The 24,017-nt window shown below is 31.6% G+C and overlaps 2 protein-coding genes and 1 long non-coding RNA gene across 5 annotated transcripts in view; 2 read left to right on the top strand and 1 right to left on the bottom strand.

Moving 5' to 3' along the window:
* The first annotated feature begins 10 nt into the window (after positions 1-10).
* Positions 11-5,466, top strand: LOC130445999 (acyl-CoA Delta-9 desaturase-like). 2 transcript variants are annotated; one of them, XM_056781955.1, is made up of 7 exons: positions 11-98; positions 2,708-2,927; positions 3,974-4,104; positions 4,204-4,409; positions 4,500-4,685; positions 4,743-5,009; positions 5,341-5,466. In XM_056781955.1, exons 2-7 carry the CDS (start codon positions 2,711-2,713, stop codon positions 5,348-5,350), a joined length of 1,017 nt encoding a protein of 338 aa, XP_056637933.1. In that variant the 5' UTR covers positions 11-98; positions 2,708-2,710; the 3' UTR covers positions 5,351-5,466. The 2 variants fall into 2 exon arrangements, with proteins under 2 accessions (XP_056637933.1, XP_056637931.1); XM_056781953.1 differs by lacking the exon at positions 11-98 and adding an exon at positions 1,518-1,834.
* Positions 5,467-9,392: 3,926 nt separating this feature from the next.
* Positions 9,393-24,017, top strand: part of LOC130445997 (organic cation transporter protein-like) — a 34,648-nt gene continuing 20,023 nt past the window's right edge. Inside the window, exon 1 of one of the 2 annotated variants that reach the window (XM_056781951.1) lies at positions 9,393-9,654. In XM_056781951.1, coding sequence (XP_056637929.1) covers positions 9,633-9,654 — 22 coding nt within the window. In that variant the 5' untranslated portion in view covers positions 9,393-9,632. Of the gene's footprint in view, positions 9,655-20,626; positions 21,089-24,017 lie in introns of those variants that run through there. The other variant, XM_056781950.1, reaches the window with a different exon arrangement.
* LOC130446000 (uncharacterized) lies at positions 14,253-16,279 on the bottom strand. The gene is made up of 3 exons (XR_008910092.1): positions 15,920-16,279; positions 15,067-15,319; positions 14,253-14,941 (listed from the first exon to the last, which is right to left on the bottom strand). It is a non-coding gene; the product is annotated as an uncharacterized LOC130446000 (long non-coding RNA).

The following is a 24,017-nucleotide window of genomic DNA, read 5'->3' as shown; positions in this document are numbered from 1 at the left end:
TTCAATTTCTATTATCAGTATGTGGTTATTCCTTGACATTTTAGAATTTAAAATATGCGGTGCTTTTTTTTTTAAATTTTCAGCCTTTGTATAGACAGGTAAATATTTTGTATTAATATTAGAAAATCCTTTAATTATATGTAGAAATATGTTACTCATAGGGTAATTCATTCCCCCCCAAAAAAACTATTTTTCGATGCCTAAGCAAAATATGAATCTACACATAGAAAAAAAATTCTCAAAAAGTTTAAGCTAATAACGTTTTTCGTATTCATTTACACCCTTTCTATTCGTGCGGTGAATAAATAAACACCGTCTCTTATGTTTTTAATCAATTCACAAACTATGCAATACACTTAACTTGTAATAATTTACTTATAAATACCATTTAAATACTTTCTGGGATTACTTTCACTAATTCGTTGTTTCCACTACGACTATTTATTTAAAACTAACCAACAGCACTTACACAATTTATTTATATACCTAAATAACATTCTAGAAAGTTCTAGATCAAAAAGAAACAAAAGAAATATATAGGTTTTCCTAGAAGTTTGCTATAGTAAAAAGTTCTAATAGGAAACATCAAAGGGTGTGTGAGAAAATTGTCACTACCTCATAGTTCATGTACAATCGCCATCTTGTATGAATGAAAATGGAGATAGGAATCTCGAAGGACTGTAATTATCTAAACATCGAAGCTCTAATTGCCTCTATCTTCTCTCTTCTAAGAGAATCAACGTTCACAAGATGGCAACTGTACTGTGTGTGAAATGAACTTTCGAAGGAAACCACTAGCACTTCACTACGTCATTAACAAACAGGATAGCGCGTATTTTGAGAAGGGAATCAACGTTCGCAAGATGGCCACTGAGCTGTGTGTGAAATGAACTGTCGAAGGAAACCACTAGCACTTCACTACGTCATTAACAAACAGGATAGCGCGTATTTTGAGAAGGGAATCAACGTTCGCAAGATGGCGACTGAGCTGCGTGTGAAATGAACTTTCGAAGAAAACCACTAGCACTTCACTACGTCATTAACAAACAGAATGGCGAGTATTTTGAGAAGGGAATCAACGTTCGCAAGATGGCCACTGAGCTGTGTGTGAAATGAACTGTCGAAGGAAACCACTAGCACTTCACTACGTCATTAACAAACAGGATGGCGCGTATTTAGAGAAGGGAATCAACTTTCGCAAGATGGCGACTGAGCTGTGTGTGAAATGAACTTTCGAAGAAAACCACTAGCACTTCACTACGTCATTAACAAACAGGATAGCGTGTATTTTGAGAAGGGAATCAACGTTCGCCAGATGGCGACTGAGCTGTGTGTGAAATGAACTTTCGAAGGAAACCACTAGCACTTCACTACGTCATTAACAAACAGAATGGCGCGTATTTAGAGAAGGGAATCAACGTTCGCAAGATGGCGACTGAGCTGTGTGTGAAATGAACTTTCGAAGGAAGAAAGAAAGAAAAAGGAATTTGTTTCAACAGTGTACGATGAAGAAGAAAAAGACACATAAGTAGTTTCCTACTTTCCAATTTTCCTTGTATACGAAGGAAATAAAAACAATGAAATTGTCGACAAACACGTTGAAACAATGAAATTTTCTAGATTAATTTGATTTAAGCCATTTCATTCCACTAAATATAAATTATTTATGAATGCAAATGGATTTTTTAATGGATTTTTTTGGTAAATGCAATTAAATAAATATAAGGTTAGAATAAGTACCGATTTCGATTAAAAAATTTAACTACATGTATATAAATTTTTATTTGTAACAAGCTGATAAGAAAAGCGACAAAAAACATTAAAATTTTCACCCGTAAGTACAAAAGATATTTTTTGAATTGAATAATTGTCAAAATGACTCAAATTGAGCTTCGCTTTGGCATACAATTTTCGAGCAAAGCATTAAAATAGGGCAAAAGTGATTTTAAGTTGAGTGCTTCGAATTCGCAGCGACGTTCAAAAGCAGCGTCGAGTAAAATTTTGTGAACGTGAATGTGTAAATTGAAATGGCATCGGAAAGAAGGATCCTTGCCAAAAAAAAGGACCGTCGCCAACAAAATGATGAATTTAGATAATTAATAACAACGTGAACGTGAACGTTTGCATATTATTTTCACTTACTAAGGCCGGTCCACGCTACATCGCTTTCTCTACACGTATGTCGCCTCACGGAGATTGAACACCCACTATATAGCCCCGATCTAGCCCCGTCCGACTATTTTTTGTTAGCTGAAGTCCGAGTTAATTGATAAAAGATTTTAAGCGAGAAAAATTCCATTCAGAACTATATAGAATTATCCCAGTATACGATTTAATATTTTTTTATATATTCTATAGAAAATAAAATGGGAGATATGAAACCTCTACACACCAGCACTTATTTATAAATTGAAAAAATTGCTTCTTATCACGTCACATCTATGTATCAAAATGTATCAAGTCGAGCAGCGCGCTGTAATTAAATACTTGCGATTGAGAGATTTGAATCCAAAGCATTTTCGCGAAAATTTAAATTTGGTGGATGGTTTCGTTTACCGTATGGTAAAAAATGTACTGTCGAAATGAAAACAAACATTTTCCGACTCTGGAAAGATTCTATTTTGTGATTTTTTCATTATAAATAGGTCGAAACAAATTACAAGTATTATTACCATCAATTTTTGTCCAACCATTTTATTTGTTATAGAAAATGGGTACCGAAAATATAACTGATGATAATTTTTCCCAAAACGATGTTCCCTATCCCAAATCTCACTTAAAAAGCGAAAACATCGGCACTGATCCTAATTTCCAACGAAAAATAGTTTGGAGGAACGTGGTTTTTATGTTTATGTTACATTTACTTGCCCTGTATGGTTTTTTTCTTGTTATTACGTTTAAAGTTAAACTACCAACGTTTGTTTGGGGTAAGTAATTTTTATTTATAAATAATTAAGGTTAAGTTATAATAAATAAGTAAATAAGTTCGCTTTAAATTGAACATATGGTTCTAAAATGTCTGCTACTTAGCAATTAGCTGTAAAAACACCATTCGAAATCACAACTAGATCCGTATGAGCCTCCGAACCAATACTACTCTGCCCACAGACGCCATTTTAAATAATGTTTAACAAAATACCTCATAAGGTAATCAAAATGAACGATTCCTACTATTCACCTCTTAAATAATTTCGAATTTTAATATTTCGAAAATATATTCTGCTTTTCTTTAAAGGAGAAAACAACTACTTTCCTGGCTAATGCCTCGACGAATATTGAATTACACCTCCTTTGACTGGCGTGATGTCAATCGACCTTAACACTCCCAATGTCTCGTAGTTGCAACGAGGGGTTTGTAACCACTGTCTAGTTTCGACGTTATTACGTCTCATCAAAGTGGTTTAACAACCCTCGTTCGAGCTTGAAACCCGAACTGAAGACAACGTCAAAGTGAGTCGCTATTTGGTTAGGTTAGGTAATAATTAACTGCAAACTACTGATCAGGTAGAAATCTAGCGTATTCGCCGACAATATACATTCCGACTGTAAATGAGGTGTGTAAAATATATCAAATTGAAAGATTTCTACTATTCGACTCTGAAATAAATTCGAAATTTAATATTCTTCAACTACTTTCCTGGTGGGGTTGTTAAACCACTCTGATGAGACGTACTAACGTCGAAACCAACAAATCCCTCCTTGTATCTGAATTGCTTTGCCAGCTAGATTATGAGCGTTTTCGTAGTGGGATTGTGACGAAATTAAACACCAAAGTGTACTAATTCTAATATATTTCTATCAAGCGTCAATCTGAATATCGATATTTGGAATCGATGGATGTGATGTTTTTAAAAGAAACCAAGAAATTTAAAACGAATCGAAAGCTCGGAAATATATTAGAGTAGATTTTAGTGTTTGATTTTGCCACAATCCCACTACAAAAACGCTTATATATGTATTTATATGTATCTAGGTGTCTTTCTTGCAATATGCGCAGGCGAAGGAATAACAATGGGGGCCCATAGGTGTTACTCGCATAGAACTTTTAAGGCGACTCTATCATTAAGATTAATAATAATAATTCTGCAAACTTTAGCCGGGCAGGTAAGTTTTTTTTTTTTAATATTAATGTCCAATTGAATTGGACATGTAGGTACACATCTAAATAAATGTTCAATTTGAAGTTTGTTGTGTTTATTGCAGAACTCCATGTATGTTTGGGTAAGAGATCATCGCTTACACCATAAATTCACTGATACAGATGCAGATCCTCACAACGCTACAAGAGGTTTTTTCTTTTCTCACGTCGGCTGGCTTTTGAGCAAGAAACATCCGTTAGTAAAAGAAAAAGGTAAAACCATAGATATGTCTGATTTGGAGGCGGATTATCTGGTGATGTTCCAAAAACGGTAAGCGTCTAACTCGATAAAAAGATATTGAACAAGAACCACAACAAGTTCTGCAGAACCGATGCGATTGCTTTCCACATTTTGTTGCAGATGGATCTTTGTTCTATTTCCAATGATAAGTGTTGTTTTTCCAACCGCCGTTCCGATGTATTTATGGAACGAAACGTTCCGGAATTCTTTTCTCATATCGTTTGTGTTGAGATACGTCGTAGTTTTGAATCATACTTGGACAGTCAACAGTCTGGCGCATATTTATGGAAATAAACCTTTCGATAAGTGAGTTAAGGCATATAGTAACAAACATAAATTCCTGAAACGTCGTAACGTTCGTAGAAATATATTAGCATCGGAAAATAGTTTCGTATCGGCGCTAACAGGTGGCGAAGGATGGCACAACTACCACCACGTTTTCCCATGGGATTACAGAGCTGCGGAATACGGTACATCGTTTTCGTTAACGACAATGTTTATAGAATTCGCGCGAAACATTGGAGCCGCTCATAATTTGAAAACGGCTCCTCGTTATATGATTGAACGAAAAATAACTACTTCCGGTGATGGAAGTCATCCTGGTTACAACAAGATGGCCAACGGAAATAGGTAAATATGCACGTCGTCATTTACTTAATTCCATGATTTTCTATTTGTGGTACTGTAACAAATATATTATTTTTTAATTGAAAATAAGGTAAGTAAATAAAAGTTATCAACTCATTTTCTATTTTGTAACTAAAACCACTTATTAGTAAGTCCGGCCCTGCTACTTATTTATATCATTCCATGGAATTGACACGTGACAGTAGTGGATATGGACGAGATGAATTTAAATACATATGAAGTAAATTTCACAATTAGCTTGAAAAAGGAAAAAGAATATTTGTCATAATTAAGAATAGTAATTTTTTTTGCATTGGCGCATGTTTTATTTCAGATCTAATTAGAGTGAGGCTTTATCTGTGATGCTGACTAGAAAATTTGAAGTTATAACCTCATTTTTAGATGCTATTAATGTTTGAAATAATATATTGGAGAATAAAGAATATAAATAAGTATATAATTAATTTAAATTATTTCGATTATACATTTCCAAACCCTAGTACTTAATCGATCATAATCAACGAAAAAAAAAACGTTAAAAACGAAATTTTTTGAAATCAAATGTAATGTAAAGTAATTGTATAATAAAGTAATTTAGTAAATGTAATTTCAAAAATCTAATAATATTTAATGATCATTTTGAAAAATAGTGTGCAAAATACTAGTTTATACAGAGGTAGAAACTTATTTATACACGAGGAGGTTATTGCCCTCGTGTTCTATTTAATTTATGCAGAGTTGCCGATACCGATATCTTTGGTTAATAGTAAATCATTCGGATGCCATTAATTTATCTTTATACCAATTATATTATCTGTTTAAGAAATAAATAATTCCTGTTGTACCAAAAATGTTCAAAGATATGTAATCAAATTGTTTTGTTGATTATGAAATTAATTCCGTTATAAATAATTTACGAATCAGCTGGTATCCGATAGCCATTTTTTCAAAAGTATACGGCAACATCGTGTAGTCATTAATTGGATGGAATTTAGTCTTTAGGGCCAATTTTACGACTTAAGATAAAACTGGAGATTAAACTAAAGTTTAAACTATGTTTTGAATTAAGAATAAACAAAATGGCCAGGTCATTTTTCTGTCAGTTGTCACTATTTCTGTCAGTTGTCATTATTTGAACAAGTTGTATAAACAAAACTAAATCTGACAATGAGATAGTACTTTTGATTAACCTTGTGAAAAAATACAGAGAAATTCAAAAACTAAGTGGGATAATTTAAATATTTGTTCTAGGACGAATAACTTTTTGTCTACAATGTTGATTTGAGTTTATCGAATATAAAGTGTAAATTTTGAATTAATTCTTCAAAACCTTTTATAATATTGAAAAAATATGAACAATTGGGGATGGAATCTTCCGTTTCATGTTAAATTGAGGTTTAAACTACACTCAGACCTAGTAACCTGTAGTTTAAACTGACGTTTGAAGTTTAAATTGTAGAATTGGGTGAATTTAGATTGGAAAAAATTAATACTAGGTGTTTATTTGAATTCTGGAGAAGGGATTTTTCAAATTTTGAATTAAAATTGTAAATCTTTCACCCGTAAAGCTTGAAAAATTATAATTGTTTTACGCAATTAACATCTCCTAAATTTTAAGCACTATTTTTGTGTTAGAATAAAAAATCTACAACTTTACATTCGATTTTTTTTTTCAACTTTCACTGAAATTTAAAAAAAAACAATTTTTCATCAATTTTCGTAACTCGTAATCATTTTATGGTGATCTATTGATTAATTGTCAGTTTCAAATCATATTTTGATAAAAATAAAATTAAAAAAACTAATTTTATAACAAAAGAGATCTAAAATTGTCTCTTCTTCTTTTTTATCTATCATGTTCTTCCCTTTTTAATTGGCATTTGAATATCCTTTCCACATTCGACATATAATTTAGATCATTCAGTTACGTGGATTGCTACTCCTTCTATTCTTGGCAAAAAGAAAAGGACAAAACATCCAAAGAACATATAAAAAAGAAGGTCAACTTGTAGATAAATCTCATCAACACAAATTTAGTTCTGCCACCCGCCAATCGGGACGCTAGTCATTACTGTCAATGTCAATATGTCATTCGTCATCAATTTCCGATTTCCCACCATATTTCCTTCAGATTTCGGTTTTTATTTATCATGTTCTCCCCTTTTTAATTGGCATTTGAATATCCTTTCCACATTCGACATATAATTTAGATCATTCAGTTACGTGGATTGCTACTCCTTCTATTCTTGGCAAAAAGAAAAGGACAAAACATCCAAAGAACATATAAAAAAGAAGTCAACTTGTAGATAAATCTCATCAACACAAATTTAGTTCTGCCACCCGCCAATCGGGACGCTAGTCATTACTGTCAATGTCAATATGTCATTCGTCATCAATTTCCGATTTCCCACCATATTTCCTTCAGATTTCGGTTTTTATTTATCATGTTCTCCCCTTTTTAATTGGCATTTGAATATCCTTTCCACATTCGACATATAATTTAGATCATTCAGTTACGTGGATTGCTACTCCTTCTATTCTTGGCAAAAAGAAAAGGACAAAACATCCCAAGAACATATAAAAAAGAAGTCAACTTGTAGATAAATCTCATCAATACAAATTTAGTTCTGCCACCCGCCAATCGGGACGCTAGTCATTACTGTCAATGTCAATATGTCATTCGTCATCAATTTCCGATTTCCCACCATATTTCCTTCAGATTTCGGTTTTTATTTATCATGTTCTCCCCTTTTTAATTGGCATTTGAATATCCTTTCCACATTCGACATATAATTTAGATCATTCAGTTACGTGGATTGCTACTCCTTCTATTCTTGGCAAAAAGAAAAGGACAAAACATCCAAAGAACATATAAAAAAGAAGTCAACTTGTAGATAAATCTCATCAACACAAATTTAGTTCTGCCACCCGCCAATCGGGACGCTAGTCATTACTGTCAATGTCAATATGTCATTCGTCATCAATTTCCGATTTCCCACCATATTTCCTTCAGATTTCGGTACACAGCTAGGTGTTACCAGAAATGTAATTTATAATTAACATTAACATACAGCAGATATAATTTGTTATAAATTTCAATGTACCGTCACCTAACGTCGAGGGCACTAACGTCGAAGATCCGCCATGTTGTTTATTTTTAATTAAAGTTAATTTTGAATCATAGAAACACGATTTTCCGTAGTCAATAGAATGTAGAATCGTGCATAGTCGTGCAAGATCGCCCAACCATACTAATATGTAAATGATCTCAATAGAAATCGCATCAACACCATCGATAAGTTAGAGTCCAACAACTGTGAGAATATCGAGGGTCAAAGGTAAAGATTACAGAGGGGGCATTACATCGAATTTACGATGTATGATTAACGGAAACAATAATTTTACTAAGGGAAAGATGTGTGCTATAAATATTTTTTTCTAGCGGTATACGTTATTGGTAAACAGTAGCGTGTCTTCGATAAATTATTTTCCAAGAATATCAAAAAAGAAAAGTTTTGATTGCGAAAGTTGAAAATCCAAACAAATTTCGGATTTCAATTTAATTAGTAAATTAAATGAATATCCACCACAAAAAAGCATATTTGCATATTCTGCGCGTCAACGTATCTCTAATAAGATGTAGGGGAGAGTGGGAACAGAAAAAAAATCGAAATACGCCGTCTGACCATGGCAAGATCAGCGACTACTAAGCTAAAACAACGAAACTCCTTCTAATTGATTCTCTTATCTTCAGAACACCAAAACATCGAACCAACGGATCCGTATTACAAGAAATTGGTCCACGTACAAGTTGCTAACCAGAATAAACTGTTGCAGTAGCTAGAAGATCACGATCAATGCAACTATTAATCGTAGAAGGGAAAGTATAAGGCAAAGAGGCAGATCTCCAACTAGATGGGTAGACCAAACAAAAACCTTGATAAATATGAGACTCCTCAATCAAATATAAACGGTGTCACTTCATCCTTTGGAGGATAATGGAATGAGGAGGATGAACTAAGTGATTTAATTAACAACATGAGTGCTAGATGGCGTTGTTTCGCCATATTTATCGATTCTTTGGTATTTGGGCTCTAGGATTTTGGTAGAATACCGAGTTTCGTCCCCCGTGGCTATCGGATAAATAAAATGATCAGCGTGTTTATCGTAGCGTGTTTTTTGTGTAGGCAAAGCGGTAGAAACGATAAAGAAGAACTACATAGAAAACATCGGTAGCAGCGATGTAAAAATGGAGTAAATTTGTTTTGATTAAGTCGGAATAACAGCCGCGAATGCTCATTTTTCCTCTATCTCGAACATTTAGAATCGCCCCCGTACGAATTGGCATTTTGCGGGAAAATATATCAAACGGAATTTAATACGTACAATAGATTACGTGTATCCCTCACTCATCCAGTTTCCAGCCCGCTTTCCTCGCGCTGCACCCATGCCGTTCGAGCAAACTCAATCAACTCATTTCCGACTACCAGTACCCACTTGTTAAAAAAATAACTCCATTTAATACATCAGTTTGTTATTTTTACGCGTCGCACAATCAACGTACATTTCATTACAATTTCTAGATTTCAGTGGTTTAAAATGTTTATGGTGATTGACTAGTGGGATATGGCTAAAAAAATTAAATCAGGTAGGAAATTTTTGATATTTTTCCATTCCGAAACTAAAATTTCGAAAAAATAGTCTTGTTAATGAGACAATTGAGGGAGAGGGTTGGTTTGTTCATGAAATGGGGACGGTATTCATGTCGGGCTAGGGATATTTTAGGTTAGGTACTGATATAGAGAAAATTTTCTTCTGCAGAGCATAAAACGACTTTCAAAATTAATCTGTGGTTATGGAAATGATAAAAGTTAAGAAATACAAACAAAGTGATAATGACAAGTTTGAAAACAATTTTTTTCAATCCGTATTCTAACCTACTTTGTAATAAAGCGTTTGGCGTATTTTTTTGTCTCGAATTGAATATTTCAACAAAGTTATTTCATAATATTCATACGACATATCAATTTTTGTCAAATTTTGACTTAATTACGGCATAGGTAAGCTAGATTTTCGGAAAAGTATATACAGTTTAGTTGGATAAATCTAATCTCGAAAAGTGACATTTTGAATACATTTAGAGAGCAGAATAATGCACTTTCTACCGTTTATTAAGCAATAATTGAATGTTTACAAGGAATAACATGTTTAAATGTTCCAAAAAGCGGGCGGTCTAAAGCAAAAGACAACTCGAAGATTGGTTCGCCGATTTCGGGTTTCGCGCGCGACCGTCCGTCGAGAACTAAAGAGAAAGGGACTGGGAACATCGGAAAAGAAGAAGAACCTCCCCTTATACTGAATGTTTCCTAATCTTGCCCTATTGAATAGTTAAGGGTGATATTGAGTAGAAAAGGGTTGGGAATTCGAAAATAAGCAACAGCTTCGACGTAGGATATTTCGAAAAAATCCCAAAATTGACAATTGACGTCTAAGTATATGATGCAATCAAGTATAATTTGCATTATATGTCTTGTTAATTGTATTTTAAGAAAAATGTGATGAAAACATTTATTATTTCAAAATTTGCATTCAAGGTATGATTTTTTCTACTGAATTAACGTTATACCCCCTAGATCCGGGACTGTTTTCGGCCTAAGTTCGCCGAACCTATTAAATTATTATTTGTGTACGATTTTTTCTACTGAATCAGCGTTATACCTCCTAAATCCGGGACTGTTTTCGGCCTAAGCTCGCCGAATCTATTAAATAATTATTTGTGTGCAACTTTTTTTACTGAATTAACGTTATACCTCCTAAATCCGGGACTGTTTTCGGCCCAAATTCACCGAATCTATTAAATTATTATTTGTGTACGATTTTTTCTATTGAATCAGCGTTATACCTCCTAAATCCGGGACTGTTTTCGGCCTAAGTTCACCGAATCTATTAAATTATTATTTGTGTACGATTTTTTCTATTGAATCAGCGTTATACCTCCTAAATCCGGGACTGTTTTCGGCCTAAGTTCACCGAATCTATTAAATTATTATTTGTGTACGATTTTTTCTATTGAATCAGCGTTATACCTCCTAAATCCGGGACTGTTTTCGGCCTAAGTTCACCGAATCTATTAAATTATTATTTGTGTACGATTTTTTCTACTGAATTAACGTTATACACCCTAGATCCGGGACTGTTTTCGGCCTAAGTTCACCGAATCTATTAAATTATTATTTGTGTACGATTTTTTCTATTGAATCAGCGTTATACCTCCTAAATCCGGGACTGTTTTCGGCCTAAGTTCACCGAATCTATTAAATTATTATTTGTGTACGATTTTTTCTATTGAATCAGCGTTATACCTCCTAAATCCGGGACTGTTTTCGGCCTAAGTTCACCGAATCTATTAAATTATTATTTGTGTACGATTTTTTCTATTGAATCAGCGTTATACCTCCTAAATCCGGGACTGTTTTCGGCCTAAGTTCACCGAATCTATTAAATTATTATTTGTGTACGATTTTTTCTACTGAATTAACGTTATACACCCTAGATCCGGGACTGTTTTCGGCCTAAGTTCACCGAATCTATTAAATTATTATTTGTGTACGATTTTTTCTATTGAATCAGCGTTATACCTCCTAAATCCGGGACTGTTTTCGGCCTAAGTTCACCGAATCTATTAAATTATTATTTGTGTACGATTTTTTCTATTGAATCAGCGTTATACCTCCTAAATCCGGGACTGTTTTCGGCCTAAGTTCACCGAATCTATTAAATTATTATTTGTGTACGATTTTTTCTACTGAATTAACGTTATACCCCCTAGATCCGGGACTGTTTTCGGCCTAAGTTCGCCGAACCTATTAAATTATTATTTGTGTACGATTTTTTCTACTGAATCAGCGTTATACCTCCTAAATCCGGGACTGTTTTCGGCCTAAGCTCGCCGAATCTATTAAATTATTATTTGTGTGCAACTTTTTTTACTGAATTAACGTTATACCTCCTAAATCCGGGACTGTTTTCGGCCCAAATTCACCGAATCTATTAAATTATTATTTGTGTACGATTTTTTCTATTGAATCAGCGTTATACCTCCTAAATCCGGGACTGTTTTCGGCCTAAGTTCACCGAATCTATTAAATTATTATTTGTGTACGATTTTTTCTACTGAATTAACGTTATACCCCCTAGATCCGGGACTGTTTTCGGCCTAAGTTCGCCGAACCTATTAAATTATTATTTGTGTACGATTTTTTCTACTGAATCAGCGTTATACCTCCTAAATCCGGGACTGTTTTCGGCCTAAGCTCGCCGAATCTATTAAATTATTATTTGTGTGCAACTTTTTTTACTGAATTAACGTTATACCTCCTAAATCCGGGACTGTTTTCGGCCTAAGCTCGCCGAATCTATTAAATTATTATTTGTGTGCAACTTTTTTTACTGAATTAACGTTATACCTCCTAAATCCGGGACTGTTTTCGGCCCAAATTCACCGAATCTATTAAATTATTATTTGTGTACGATTTTTTCTATTGAATCAGCGTTATACCTCCTAAATCCGGGACTGTTTTCGGCCTAAGTTCACCGAATCTATTAAATTATTATTTGTGTACGATTTTTTCTACTGAATTAACGTTATACCCCCTAGATCCGGGACTGTTTTCGGCCCAAATTCACCGAATCTATTAAATTATTATTTGTGTACGATTTTTTCTACTGAATTAACGTTATACCCCCTAGATCCGGGACTGTTTTCGGCCTAAGTTCGCCGAACCTATTAAATTATTATTTGTGTACGATTTTTTCTACTGAATCAGCGTTATACCTCCTAAATCCGGGACTGTTTTCGGCCTAAGTTCACCGAATCTATTAAATTATTATTTGTGTACGATTTTTTCTACTGAATTAACGTTATACCCCCTAGATCCGGGACTGTTTTCGGCCTAAGTTCGCCGAACCTATTAAATTATTATTTGTGTACGATTTTTTCTACTGAATCAGCGTTATACCTCCTAAATCCGGGACTGTTTTCGGCCTAAGCTCGCCGAATCTATTAAATTATTATTTGTGTGCAACTTTTTTTACTGAATTAACGTTATACCTCCTAAATCCGGGACTGTTTTCGGCCTAAGCTCGCCGAATCTATTAAATTATTATTTGTGTGCAACTTTTTTTACTGAATTAACGTTATACCTCCTAAATCCGGGACTGTTTTCGGCCCAAATTCACCGAATCTATTAAATTATTATTTGTGTACGATTTTTTCTATTGAATCAGCGTTATACCTCCTAAATCCGGGACTGTTTTCGGCCTAAGTTCACCGAATCTATTAAATTATTATTTGTGTACGATTTTTTCTACTGAATTAACGTTATACCCCCTAGATCCGGGACTGTTTTCGGCCCAAATTCACCGAATCTATTAAATTATTATTTGTGTACGATTTTTTCTACTGAATTAACGTTATACCCCCTAGATCCGGGACTGTTTTCGGCCTAAGTTCGCCGAACCTATTAAATTATTATTTGTGTACGATTTTTTCTATTGAATCAGCGTTATACCTCCTAAATCCGGGACTGTTTTCGGCCTAAGCTCGCCGAATCTATTAAATTATTATTTGTGTGCAACTTTTTTTACTGAATTAACGTTATACCTCCTAAATCCGGGACTGTTTTCGGCCTAAGTTCACCGAATCTATTAAATTATTATTTGTGTACGATTTTTTCTATTGAATCAGCGTTATACCTCCTAAATCCGGGACTGTTTTCGGCCTAAGTTCGCCGAACCTATTAAATTATTATTTGTGTGCGAATTTTTCTACTGAATTAACGTTATACCCCCTAGATCCGGGACTGTTTGCGGCCTAAGTTCACCGAATCTATTAAATTATTATTTGTGTGCGAATTTTTCTACTATTTTCCGATCTTATTAAACTCATTTCCGTTACCGGTTCCACTGGACTAGATCGTGTATATTTTTGTCTCATTTGATTATGCACAATTTCCGTTGCAAAATGTTTTAATGGTGAATTTCGCCATATTGAGTAATTGAGACTTATTAAATACAGTGTCGCTTAATTAAAACCTGCCAACCATCTAGATATACTCATATGAATAGAATTCAAACATTATTAAAAATATTCAGCGTTGTTTGGTCAATGAAAATAGTCGTAGTTTAAAAAAATACGATGTTAAATATGAAACGAATAAAAAAATAATGAAAAACAAACAACAAATATTAGATCAAAACTATAATAACAAGAAATTTTCATAACAATATTTTAATGTTTTCTCATCCACTTACAATGAATATCCACTGACGTCGGAGAAAGAGAAAAATTACATGGGAAATATTCAAATCAGTTCATGATGTTTCCATAAAAACGAAAGATCTGGCAACAATGTAAATGTTACCATAATATCGATCATATTAGAAAACTATTACAAACAAAAATTAATAAATATCGTGAAAGTTGTTACTGAGATAAATGAAATGTTTCATATTTAAAAATCACTCTGTATAGTTTTTTTAACCCATAATTTAATATATTGTTGAGCATTATTGATCTTGGATATGAACAAGTACATCGCCTTGTTTTGATTTATTTCTGTTCTTACTTTGCATATTGCCATAACCTCAATTCAAAAACCCTGATAGTGCACCCACAAAAATTATATACTTCTCAGTAAATTTAAGGTCACTTAGACACGATGTTTGAAAAAATGAAATTCTGAAGAGGTTTTGCTCCTGATATAAAATTATTCTGATATGGCAAGCGTACGATAGAAATCTGAAGTATGACCTTCAATTTCATCCAAATAGTGTCCCCAAGCGAGTGACTTTTATATTAGTAACCATAACTGAAAATATTCGGGATTAAATTCTTCTAAAACGACATCATCTTGTACAACTCTATATCGTATTATCTAGAATAAATATTAATAGATATTCTCATTAAAGTCAATAGATTAAAAAAAATATCACTGATGTATTATTGTAAAAAATTATATTAAATTCCACATAAGAAACTTTATATCGTTAAGTTGTTTACCTATTCATTGATTAGAAACCAAGAGGTGAGTTTCATGGGAAATTTACGTGAATATGTTCAACAATATAATATAATATAATCTATACAGGGTGTTCAACGACGACTTAAAACTATCTGTATATGGCAAAATCATGAAAATTTCTACGTTTACGTTTTCGAATAAAATCTTTTTAAATAAAATATTTTCAAAGATGGCCGACTTCCGGTTCTATGACTGTAACTTTGTTATTTTAAGTTGACCACACCTGCATGCCTAAAAATTTACAGAAAACATTTAATATCTGGATAATGGTGAGGTTTAGGTATAGGAAAGTATACATGAGTTTGCCTTATTTTTTACTCCCGAATGCATTAAAATAGAAAAAACCGGGTGGTTCTATTTAAAAAAATAAAGAAATTTGATATTTATGAAGTTAAAATTTGAACACTTTTTATACACACCCTGTACGAAATGGAAAATTTTTCAACATATATTCAAATACGTCTGACCTTGCTAAAAGCAACCGAGTAGAAACCATTTTCATATCTTTAAGGGTATCCTCGTAAAAAAATAATTTATAAGGGTCTGCAACGGTTAAATTTTTTACAAAACAATTAATAACTCAAAACGTATGCATTTTTCGAATAAAGTTTCTAGACAAAAGTATACTAAAATTTTACGTAGATTTCAAAAATGTATTAATATAAGGGATGTTTTATTTAAAATAACATACCAAACCCCATCCTAACCTAACCCTACTTTTTAATGTTAATGATATAAGAAGTTCGTTCTTCTATATCCCATTTCACAACCTTACTATAGAATGTAATATGCATTGAAATAACCATACAAGATATTAAAAATATTACTCACCTTCTACATCAAAGATATGTAGTTCCTGTTTTAATATAGGTCAAGGGTCGTAGCATTAACATTAATTTTAAATATTCAATAACAATCACATTACTATTAATAATCATTAGGTGATGATAATCGCATTTTTTTTGCAATTATGTTAAATTATAATAATTACTCTTATTTGTTTATACTTGCAACGAAAACAACTTAGTGAAATAAAAACACAAAAAACTATGAACTGCACTTTAATTCAAGGTCACAAATTTTAAAATTTCCACTTGTTTCATGAGTTACTATCCATGTCTTGAGAGAATTGATCAATTTCCAATTATTTTCTATCGCATTATAATAATCTATGTAAATATTGTTTAAAAATATCGCTTGGCAATTTCGCTCGTTAAGGTAAATAAAGAACAGGGCCGGTCTTGCCTGGACTCTTCATATACGACATTTATTTATTTTTGTCTTCTTTATTACTGTGAACAGTTTAAGGAAATTAGAGTTATAATTAAATTTTCATAACAGTCCATGTTTTATCACGGTCTCTATGCAATATGTCAATAAAATCAAACTTCAAGAGCGTGTTATTAATTCTCCCCAATTTACATTCTTCTGTCAAAGTTTGGCAACGTCCAAATATGGTTCCATACTTTCCCAATGACATAATAAATAGTTTGTACGAGTATAAGTGATAAGTCGACATTTTTCTTATCTACTTTCTTTTTTGCAATGAAATTAATGACTGGCGTTAAAAATGAAAATATTTTTTCCTCTCTGATGATGATATCAATACATATTATATAATTTGTAATAACTATTCCTCGAATCCAACTAATTGTGAAAAGCTTGAATGCGTTCATATTCCCCTTCCTAATTGAAAATAATTGTCTGGTGTATAATTTTTTCAATTGAGGAGGTGTTTTGCATTAATGAGATCAAAATAAATTGAAATAGACTTGGTCTTGAACTTTTTGATTGAGATACATATTATCTTAATTAAAATGATAATAAATTCCTAAAACAATAAATAATTGAATTGCTTTCGTTGAATACATCGAATTTTTTCCAGATATTATGTCATTAATAATGAAGTTTAAGTGTTTTGTGGAAATATCTATCAAAAGGAGTGTTTTTTACTGTTCTAAAGTAATTTGTATTCCTTAATTTATGTTGAATCATTAATTTCTGTTAATAATTATTTATAAAATATTGACACTACCTTCAAATAATTTAAATTACGCGCCATTAATAAAATTCCAATTTGTTAATATTTTATGAAGGATGTCATATTAGTAGTTCAAGGTCAGACCGCCAGTCCAAGGACTCTTTTACAAAGCTTGGTCAACTTAACCAAAACTGTTTGACTGAACAATTTATCAATTCAATATATTGAAGAAATATTAATCGCAGTTGGCTTTAATTCAAATCTTTTAGTATTTGTTTCATTATAACCCACATTTCGAGTAAATAGAAAGGTAACCTGTATTCTCATATACCGAACAAAATTAATTATATTATTTCTTAAATTATTACCTAATATTTCATGCGAGACAATTTTTGAAATATTTTAAATAAAATAATGTTAAATTATAGATCGTTACAGCTCAATTAATCTATTATATAATAACCATAGTTCGATAACTGGATAGTATAGCTCTGTGGGTAAGAAGGAAAAAGTATTAAAAAAAGAAGAATATTTTTTCTATGTTTTTTAGGTTAGAATATGTTTTGTTTGCTTAGAGCTTCTAGTTAACATATAGAAGCTCTAAACTTAAATTCAAATTAAAAAAATGACAATATATCTGAATAGATTAATCTCACAGTATTAATAAAAATTATAACCTAATAATTGAAATCTTATTAGACGAACAACGTTATTGTAAGTATTAAATCCTTCTGAATACTTTTAATCCTCCACTTTTCTGAAAGTTGTTTCTAGTACGGTTTCTAAACTAATTTTATTTCTTAATATATTTCTTAATTTCCGTTTATTATCGAGTTTATTGCACTCTATTGCAAATATTATGTTTCTTCAATATCTAAACCTTGACATAGTCTTCAATTAAATACTGACAATATGAAATAAATGGTAGCAAATGCAGTTACCACAGTATCAAACTACAGCTCAATCTATCAATTCAAAATATTGAATTTGTTCTTGATATATTTCTTTGTTTAAAATGGGACAGTTGAAAGGTGAGTAATCGGATGATATCAGTTATTAAGTATATATATATTAGAGGTGTAATTATAATAATAAAATATGTTTCAAGGTAAATAAGTTTAATGATTTAATATATATATTCATCTAGAACGATTAATTATTATTGTCAATGAATAAGTAAAACAAATATGTTTTGAAATTCTTCTGAAAACATTATGTATGATAAAAAACTGTGTCATTTAGTCATATACAAAAGTAAAACAGTGATAATGTCACAATGAATTCAATAATTACTGCTTTGATAATGAAAACAAACAAAAATCATAATAAAGGCCTAACCTAATATGTTTGCTGTATTCAAAGTGATAAGTTACAGTTTTAAAAGAAGTAACGGAAATAAATCCTTTTAGGTAGATAACATTGTTTACGCTCTCCGTTTATTAAGTGTTGCCTATCTATTAGTGAAATGTTGAATTTTAAAGCTAAACAAAAACATTTAAATTATTACAGTAAAATTGCAATTCCAAAATATGATTTGAGTAATTTAAGAAAAATTTTCTGATAACTGTAATGATTACGGATCAATAAAAAAGACGATAGAATTTTATTGACGGTCTATGAAAGCGGAATACATTTTCTGTATTCAAACTGATCAGTTCCAAGAATAATCAATAGTAATGAATCCTTTTAGGTAGATAATTTTGTTTACGCTGTTCGTCTATTTGATGTTGCCTATCTATTAGTGAAATTATGTTTACGAAACCAAAACATTATCTAAACTCTCACAGGGAAATTTTCAACAATTTGAAATATGTTAATTGATTTTGAGTCAATTATTCATTATAGTATTATTTTCCTGATAACTATAGTAAAAGAAAAAAATGTTTGCATTTTAGAAGTAGCGTGCATTTAATACGACCATGTTGAAAAAAAAATTCAGTACAATAGAAAAGACGATGTAATATCCTTGATGGCTTTTATTCATTTTCTGATCGACTTAATTAAATAATAATCTTATTCGCCAACCAATAAATTGATTGAATTTTTCTTCGAACGTAGGCAACCAAGCAAACACAGTTGTATGTAGGTGTATTGGAACGGTGAGTGCTGAATGATATTTAGTACAAGGCCATCGAGATGTTTATATATGTTCATAATCGATAATCGAGAATGCATTTTACCATAGCACCATTAGCAAAATTTATAGAAAATAATATTTTTCAAAAAAGTAAATGGTTAAAATGAAATTTCGATACATTATTTAAAAACTTTTATTTATCACAAGATATTGATATATATTCCAATCGAAAATGTTTGACAGATGATCTGCATTCGATTTGAATTATTTGAAGGTATAGAGATGGGAATTCTATTTTCTCTCCTGCCAGTTTAAAAATAACAATTACTAATTGTGGCACTGGGTATCACAAATCAAAATATGGACTGAATAGCAGTTTGATACTGCTGACATATTTTGCGTATGAGAAATGAATCACGTATAGAATAACTTTACTTGTTATTATCTCTTTGAGAATACTAACGATGAAGTATTTACTTGTTTATTCTATGAATTAGAATAAATAATGAATAGTTAGAAGTATATACAATAAATGTTTTTGGTTACCGAACAGGAAAAACCTCATATATTGATTCCATGAAGTTATAAATATATTTTTTTTAATTATACTAAATTAAATCAAAATTCTAATTTTGAGGTTAAGTTATTTTCAACTTTCAATTGATTATCTGAAAATGATTATCTGACTCTGTAATATTGTGCAAACATTATTTTAAATAACCTAACCTAACCAAAATTATACCATAATAGAATCAGCCCTGTATATATTGTTTACTAATTGATTCTGATACTTGGACTTTCCAAAAACGGAATTATAATACGTTTTAAATAATTTTATATACTCTTCAATAAAAGGAATCGATGCTTAATGGTAAACTATAATTTACATATTCGAAGAATGTCCTATTAGTCCAGTTAAATTGATTTAAAAAATAATAATTTTAAAAGAAAATTAAAATATGGATGTCACATGTTTTTTTTGTTCAGTATGCCAATATTGTAAAAACGTAGGTTATGTCTTTTGGTGGAATTGTTTACATCACTATTTGAACGGTGTAAAAATATGATTTGGAGTCGAAAAATGACGGGAAAATACGAGAAGTAGTGGCGGTAAATAAGCGACAAGGTGTAGAGATGACTTACGGAGACTGATTCACTAAAATAAGAGATTGTAGAATGCATTTTGCAGCGTAAGCCCACTGGGGACTATTGATAATGATCCTATTTAAAAATGACATATTGGGTAGATGGAAGGGAGGAATTTGACAAATAACAAACGTCTGTTTCGTTAAAATATGTCTTCTTGAAATATAAATCCACCAGTTTCTTTAATTTTTTTACTTCTTATATGTATTTTCGTATTGATTTTAAGTCTTTTTTGATAAAAAATATTTCAGAATATATTTTGTGTAGTTAGTTTCTTTTTAAATAACTTTATCCGCGTCTTCTTTTCAACAGAATGAATCAATAAAATCGAGCTGCTATTTAATATTTTTTAGAGTGTAGACTGGACGCGGCTCATATGCAAATGGAATATAGAAAAAAACCAGTTATAATTTTTTCTGTGTGTACCGAAGAGGCTGTTAAATATTTAAATATCGCTGAGAGCTATCCGCGCTCAACAAACCACAACATGCATTAGGTTTTGTCACAAAAACTTTATCGCCGCGAAACTAATATAATGTGTGATGTTAATTATTGATACTTACCTGATTAAAATGATAAGTTTTTAATTGTTTACTCAGTCAATATATACTTAATAATATTCAAATAGATGTGCCTCCTTTTGGGCGTGCGTGCATGTAGTGTGTGATAGTTTTAACTCGGTTGTTTTTTTTTGTGTGTTTTTATATAAAATTTTTTAAAATGGACGAGGACGTTAGGGTATCGGAACAATTGTTAGAAATGGACAGGGATATTCAAGTTACCAGAAGACTTTTGCGTAAGTTAATAAAATTCAATCGAATCGAATGTTGTTTATTATTATTTGTTTTTTAACCATGAGAAAATTAGAAAGTAACGAAACGAGATCGTAATAAATATACATAAATCAACTCAATTATCACAACTACACTTTATATTCAATATTTATATTTGCAGTTTGATTAAAATTTTATCTGATAATAATATGCAATTACGATTGATCATAAATGTGTCAATCTGATCTTAAATGTATTAGTTGGAGTTCTCCATCATATTAACGTTTCTTTTTTCTTCATTTTTTATTAATGAATGTAAAGTAACTGTGTTGCAATATTTTGATCTCAAAAAGCAAAGTGGTCGTCCATAAAGGCTTATTTTCTATTCCTCTTTATAGGAAGAACAAAATGCTATGTAGTTGGGGAAAATTGGGGCTAGAAAGAGGAATCTAAGACCTAAACATTGAGTGATCAATTCTGGTTCGTTGTCAGAGCGACCTCACCTAATATTTCTTTAGCAGCACACTCTAAACCAGAATTGGACACTATCCAGCACCTTCACCATAAAACGTGACTCTCCATTTCCAATTCTGAGGCCTCTAAAATGAGCAGCACAAAGGGAATTATTTTTCCTATCAATTCCTATCCAATATTTCATTTCCAATTCAATCGAAATGTCGAGAAGAAAGTGCAAACCAAATCTGTTTTTGTGGACAGTTTATATTTTCAAAACATATTTCATTGAAAGTAGTGATGATTAAACACAAAAACAAAACTAGGTCTTGCAGGGTCCAGTCTTCATCTTGCAGGGTCCAAAATCTTGGATTTACAGGTTCCAAACAGACTTGCAGGGTCCAATCTTGGATTTTCAGGTTCCAGACAGACTTGCAGGGTCCAATCTTGGATTTTCAGGTTCCAGACAGACTTGCAGGGTCCAATCTTGGATTTGCAAGTTCCAGACAGACTTGCAGGGTCCAATCTTGGATTTGCAGGTTCCAGACAGACTTGCAGGGTCCAATCTTGGATTTACAAGTTCCAGACAGGCTGCAGGATCCAATCTTGGATTTGCAGGTGCCTGTCTTAGTCTTGTAGGATCCAATCTTGGTCTTACAGGGATCAGTTTTGTCCTACAGTGTCCAATCTTTGTCTTAAAAGGTCCAGTTTCAGTTTTATAGTGTTGATACTAAGTTTTGTTGCTCATTTTGTAACCTCAATTTAAACTTTCATATTTCAAATTTATGGTCCACCATACTTTTTATAATAAAAACGAACTTCGTCGTCTTTAGCAAACAAAGAGAAAAGAATGTTTACAAATGGAAACCGACATTACATATGAGATCTTATACGATAATGATCGAAAACAAATAAGCTAAACAGATGCTAAATTTCGTGTACATAACTAGGCAATACTTGGGTTCGAATAATATGAAAAAAAATCTCTTTCAGTATCCAACTAGCATAATAAATGATTCACATTATTTTGATGGGAATATTTTTAATAATAACAAAAATATAATTAATAAAAATATTAGAAATCATCAGTTTAATTATTAATTTATGTATGTTTATGGTTTTTTTTTCACTTAATTGAATGAATATCAAGTTTTATAACAATTTATTCACGTTTACATTGTCACATCGCAATTAACGAACATTTTTTTTAAATTATTCATGCTCATTTGTTTATAAAATAAGGTTTTAATATACTTTTATTAATTGTTTTTTGATTAGGTATATTTAAACAGGTTAATTTACTTTAGAATGCATTAATACATCTATTAATTCACCCTTTGGTTAGATAAGAAGAAGTATTCTACACAGTTTGAATGTATAACATATAACAAGGATAAAATTAATTGTTTCTTCGATGTTTCTATTAAAAATTCTTCAAGAAATACGTTGTGGAAACACCACGGATGCGTAAATCATAGAGATGGGATTAATATCGTGTGATTTTGTATGTACGGTGTGATATGGGTTGATTAAATTGAGTAATGGATTTCTATTTACAATTAATATATTACTGAAACATTTTTATAAGCGATGACCAAGATTGCCATGGATTTATTTCTAAAAGTTTTCTATTACACGCGTTATTACATTCTAGGATCTACTAACCTCAAAAACATAAGTCAAATTCTTCTTTTTTTGTTGACCACAGAATTATAGTTAATAAGAGAAGTGTAATTTTATAATCGATGATTTTGTATCGATTTAATATAAAGTGAATCGAACTATCATTCGATTATTGAACTAAAGACTAATAATTTGTTTTCTATCTAATGTTCCCTTCTATAAATATCACTAATCTTTTAAAAAACAAGCGTTGTTTTTGATAAAATTTTCATTATTAATTTGAATTATTTAGTTAACGTAACTTATTTCGTGATTAATTCGATTTTAATAAAAACAAATCAAAAACTTTTCTTGACCAATGGACATCGTCCATTTAGCCATGAGTTACAGAACTAAATATCAAAAATACCTTTCGTTTTTAATATATTTAATTACCTTCATATTGTGTGGGTATTTAATGACCACCAATAATCATTTGTTTACAATATCGGACTAAATTTAACGACCAGTAGGTTGCACGCAAATAAAATTTAACAGAGTCAGACAAACCGGTTTGACTTGAGTTTTACGTAGGGGAGACAGGGGTCTTTAAATTGAGACAGAAACATTTGATAGCGTGGAATAGTTTACAACAAATATAAGTTTGAGTCGAATTGAGAAACAATATCAAAAGTACGAGGATGGTCCAAAAGTAGCTGGCTTGACCTAGAGATGGCGGTTGTTGCTTGAAAAATACCACAATGGAACAAAAACAGAGTCGTAAAGATATTTCCATCGAGTGTTTGGCATTATTTCACAGAAATAGAGCCAAATCAATGGACTGGAAAGTGATAACCAGCTCCAAAGAAGGTAAAGACTGTCCTATCTGCAGGCAAA

This window comes from Diorhabda sublineata, chromosome 6, assembly GCF_026230105.1.
Source record: "Diorhabda sublineata isolate icDioSubl1.1 chromosome 6, icDioSubl1.1, whole genome shotgun sequence".
Classification (NCBI taxonomy): Eukaryota; Metazoa; Arthropoda; class Insecta; order Coleoptera; family Chrysomelidae; genus Diorhabda; species Diorhabda sublineata.
Note: the sequence above shows the minus strand (reverse complement) of the source record. Positions and strands in the feature narration are given on the sequence as shown.

Coding starts and splice junctions, on each gene's coding strand:
- LOC130445999 (XM_056781955.1), top strand. CDS start 2,711: ATGGGTACCGAAAATATAACTGATGATAATTTTTCCCAAAACGATGTT. Junction 4,105..4,203: donor TGCAAACTTTAGCCGGGCAG/GTAAGTTTTTTT, acceptor TGTTTATTGCAG/AACTCCATGTATGTTTGGGT. Junction 4,686..4,742: donor GGAAATAAACCTTTCGATAA/GTGAGTTAAGGC, acceptor TAACGTTCGTAG/AAATATATTAGCATCGGAAA.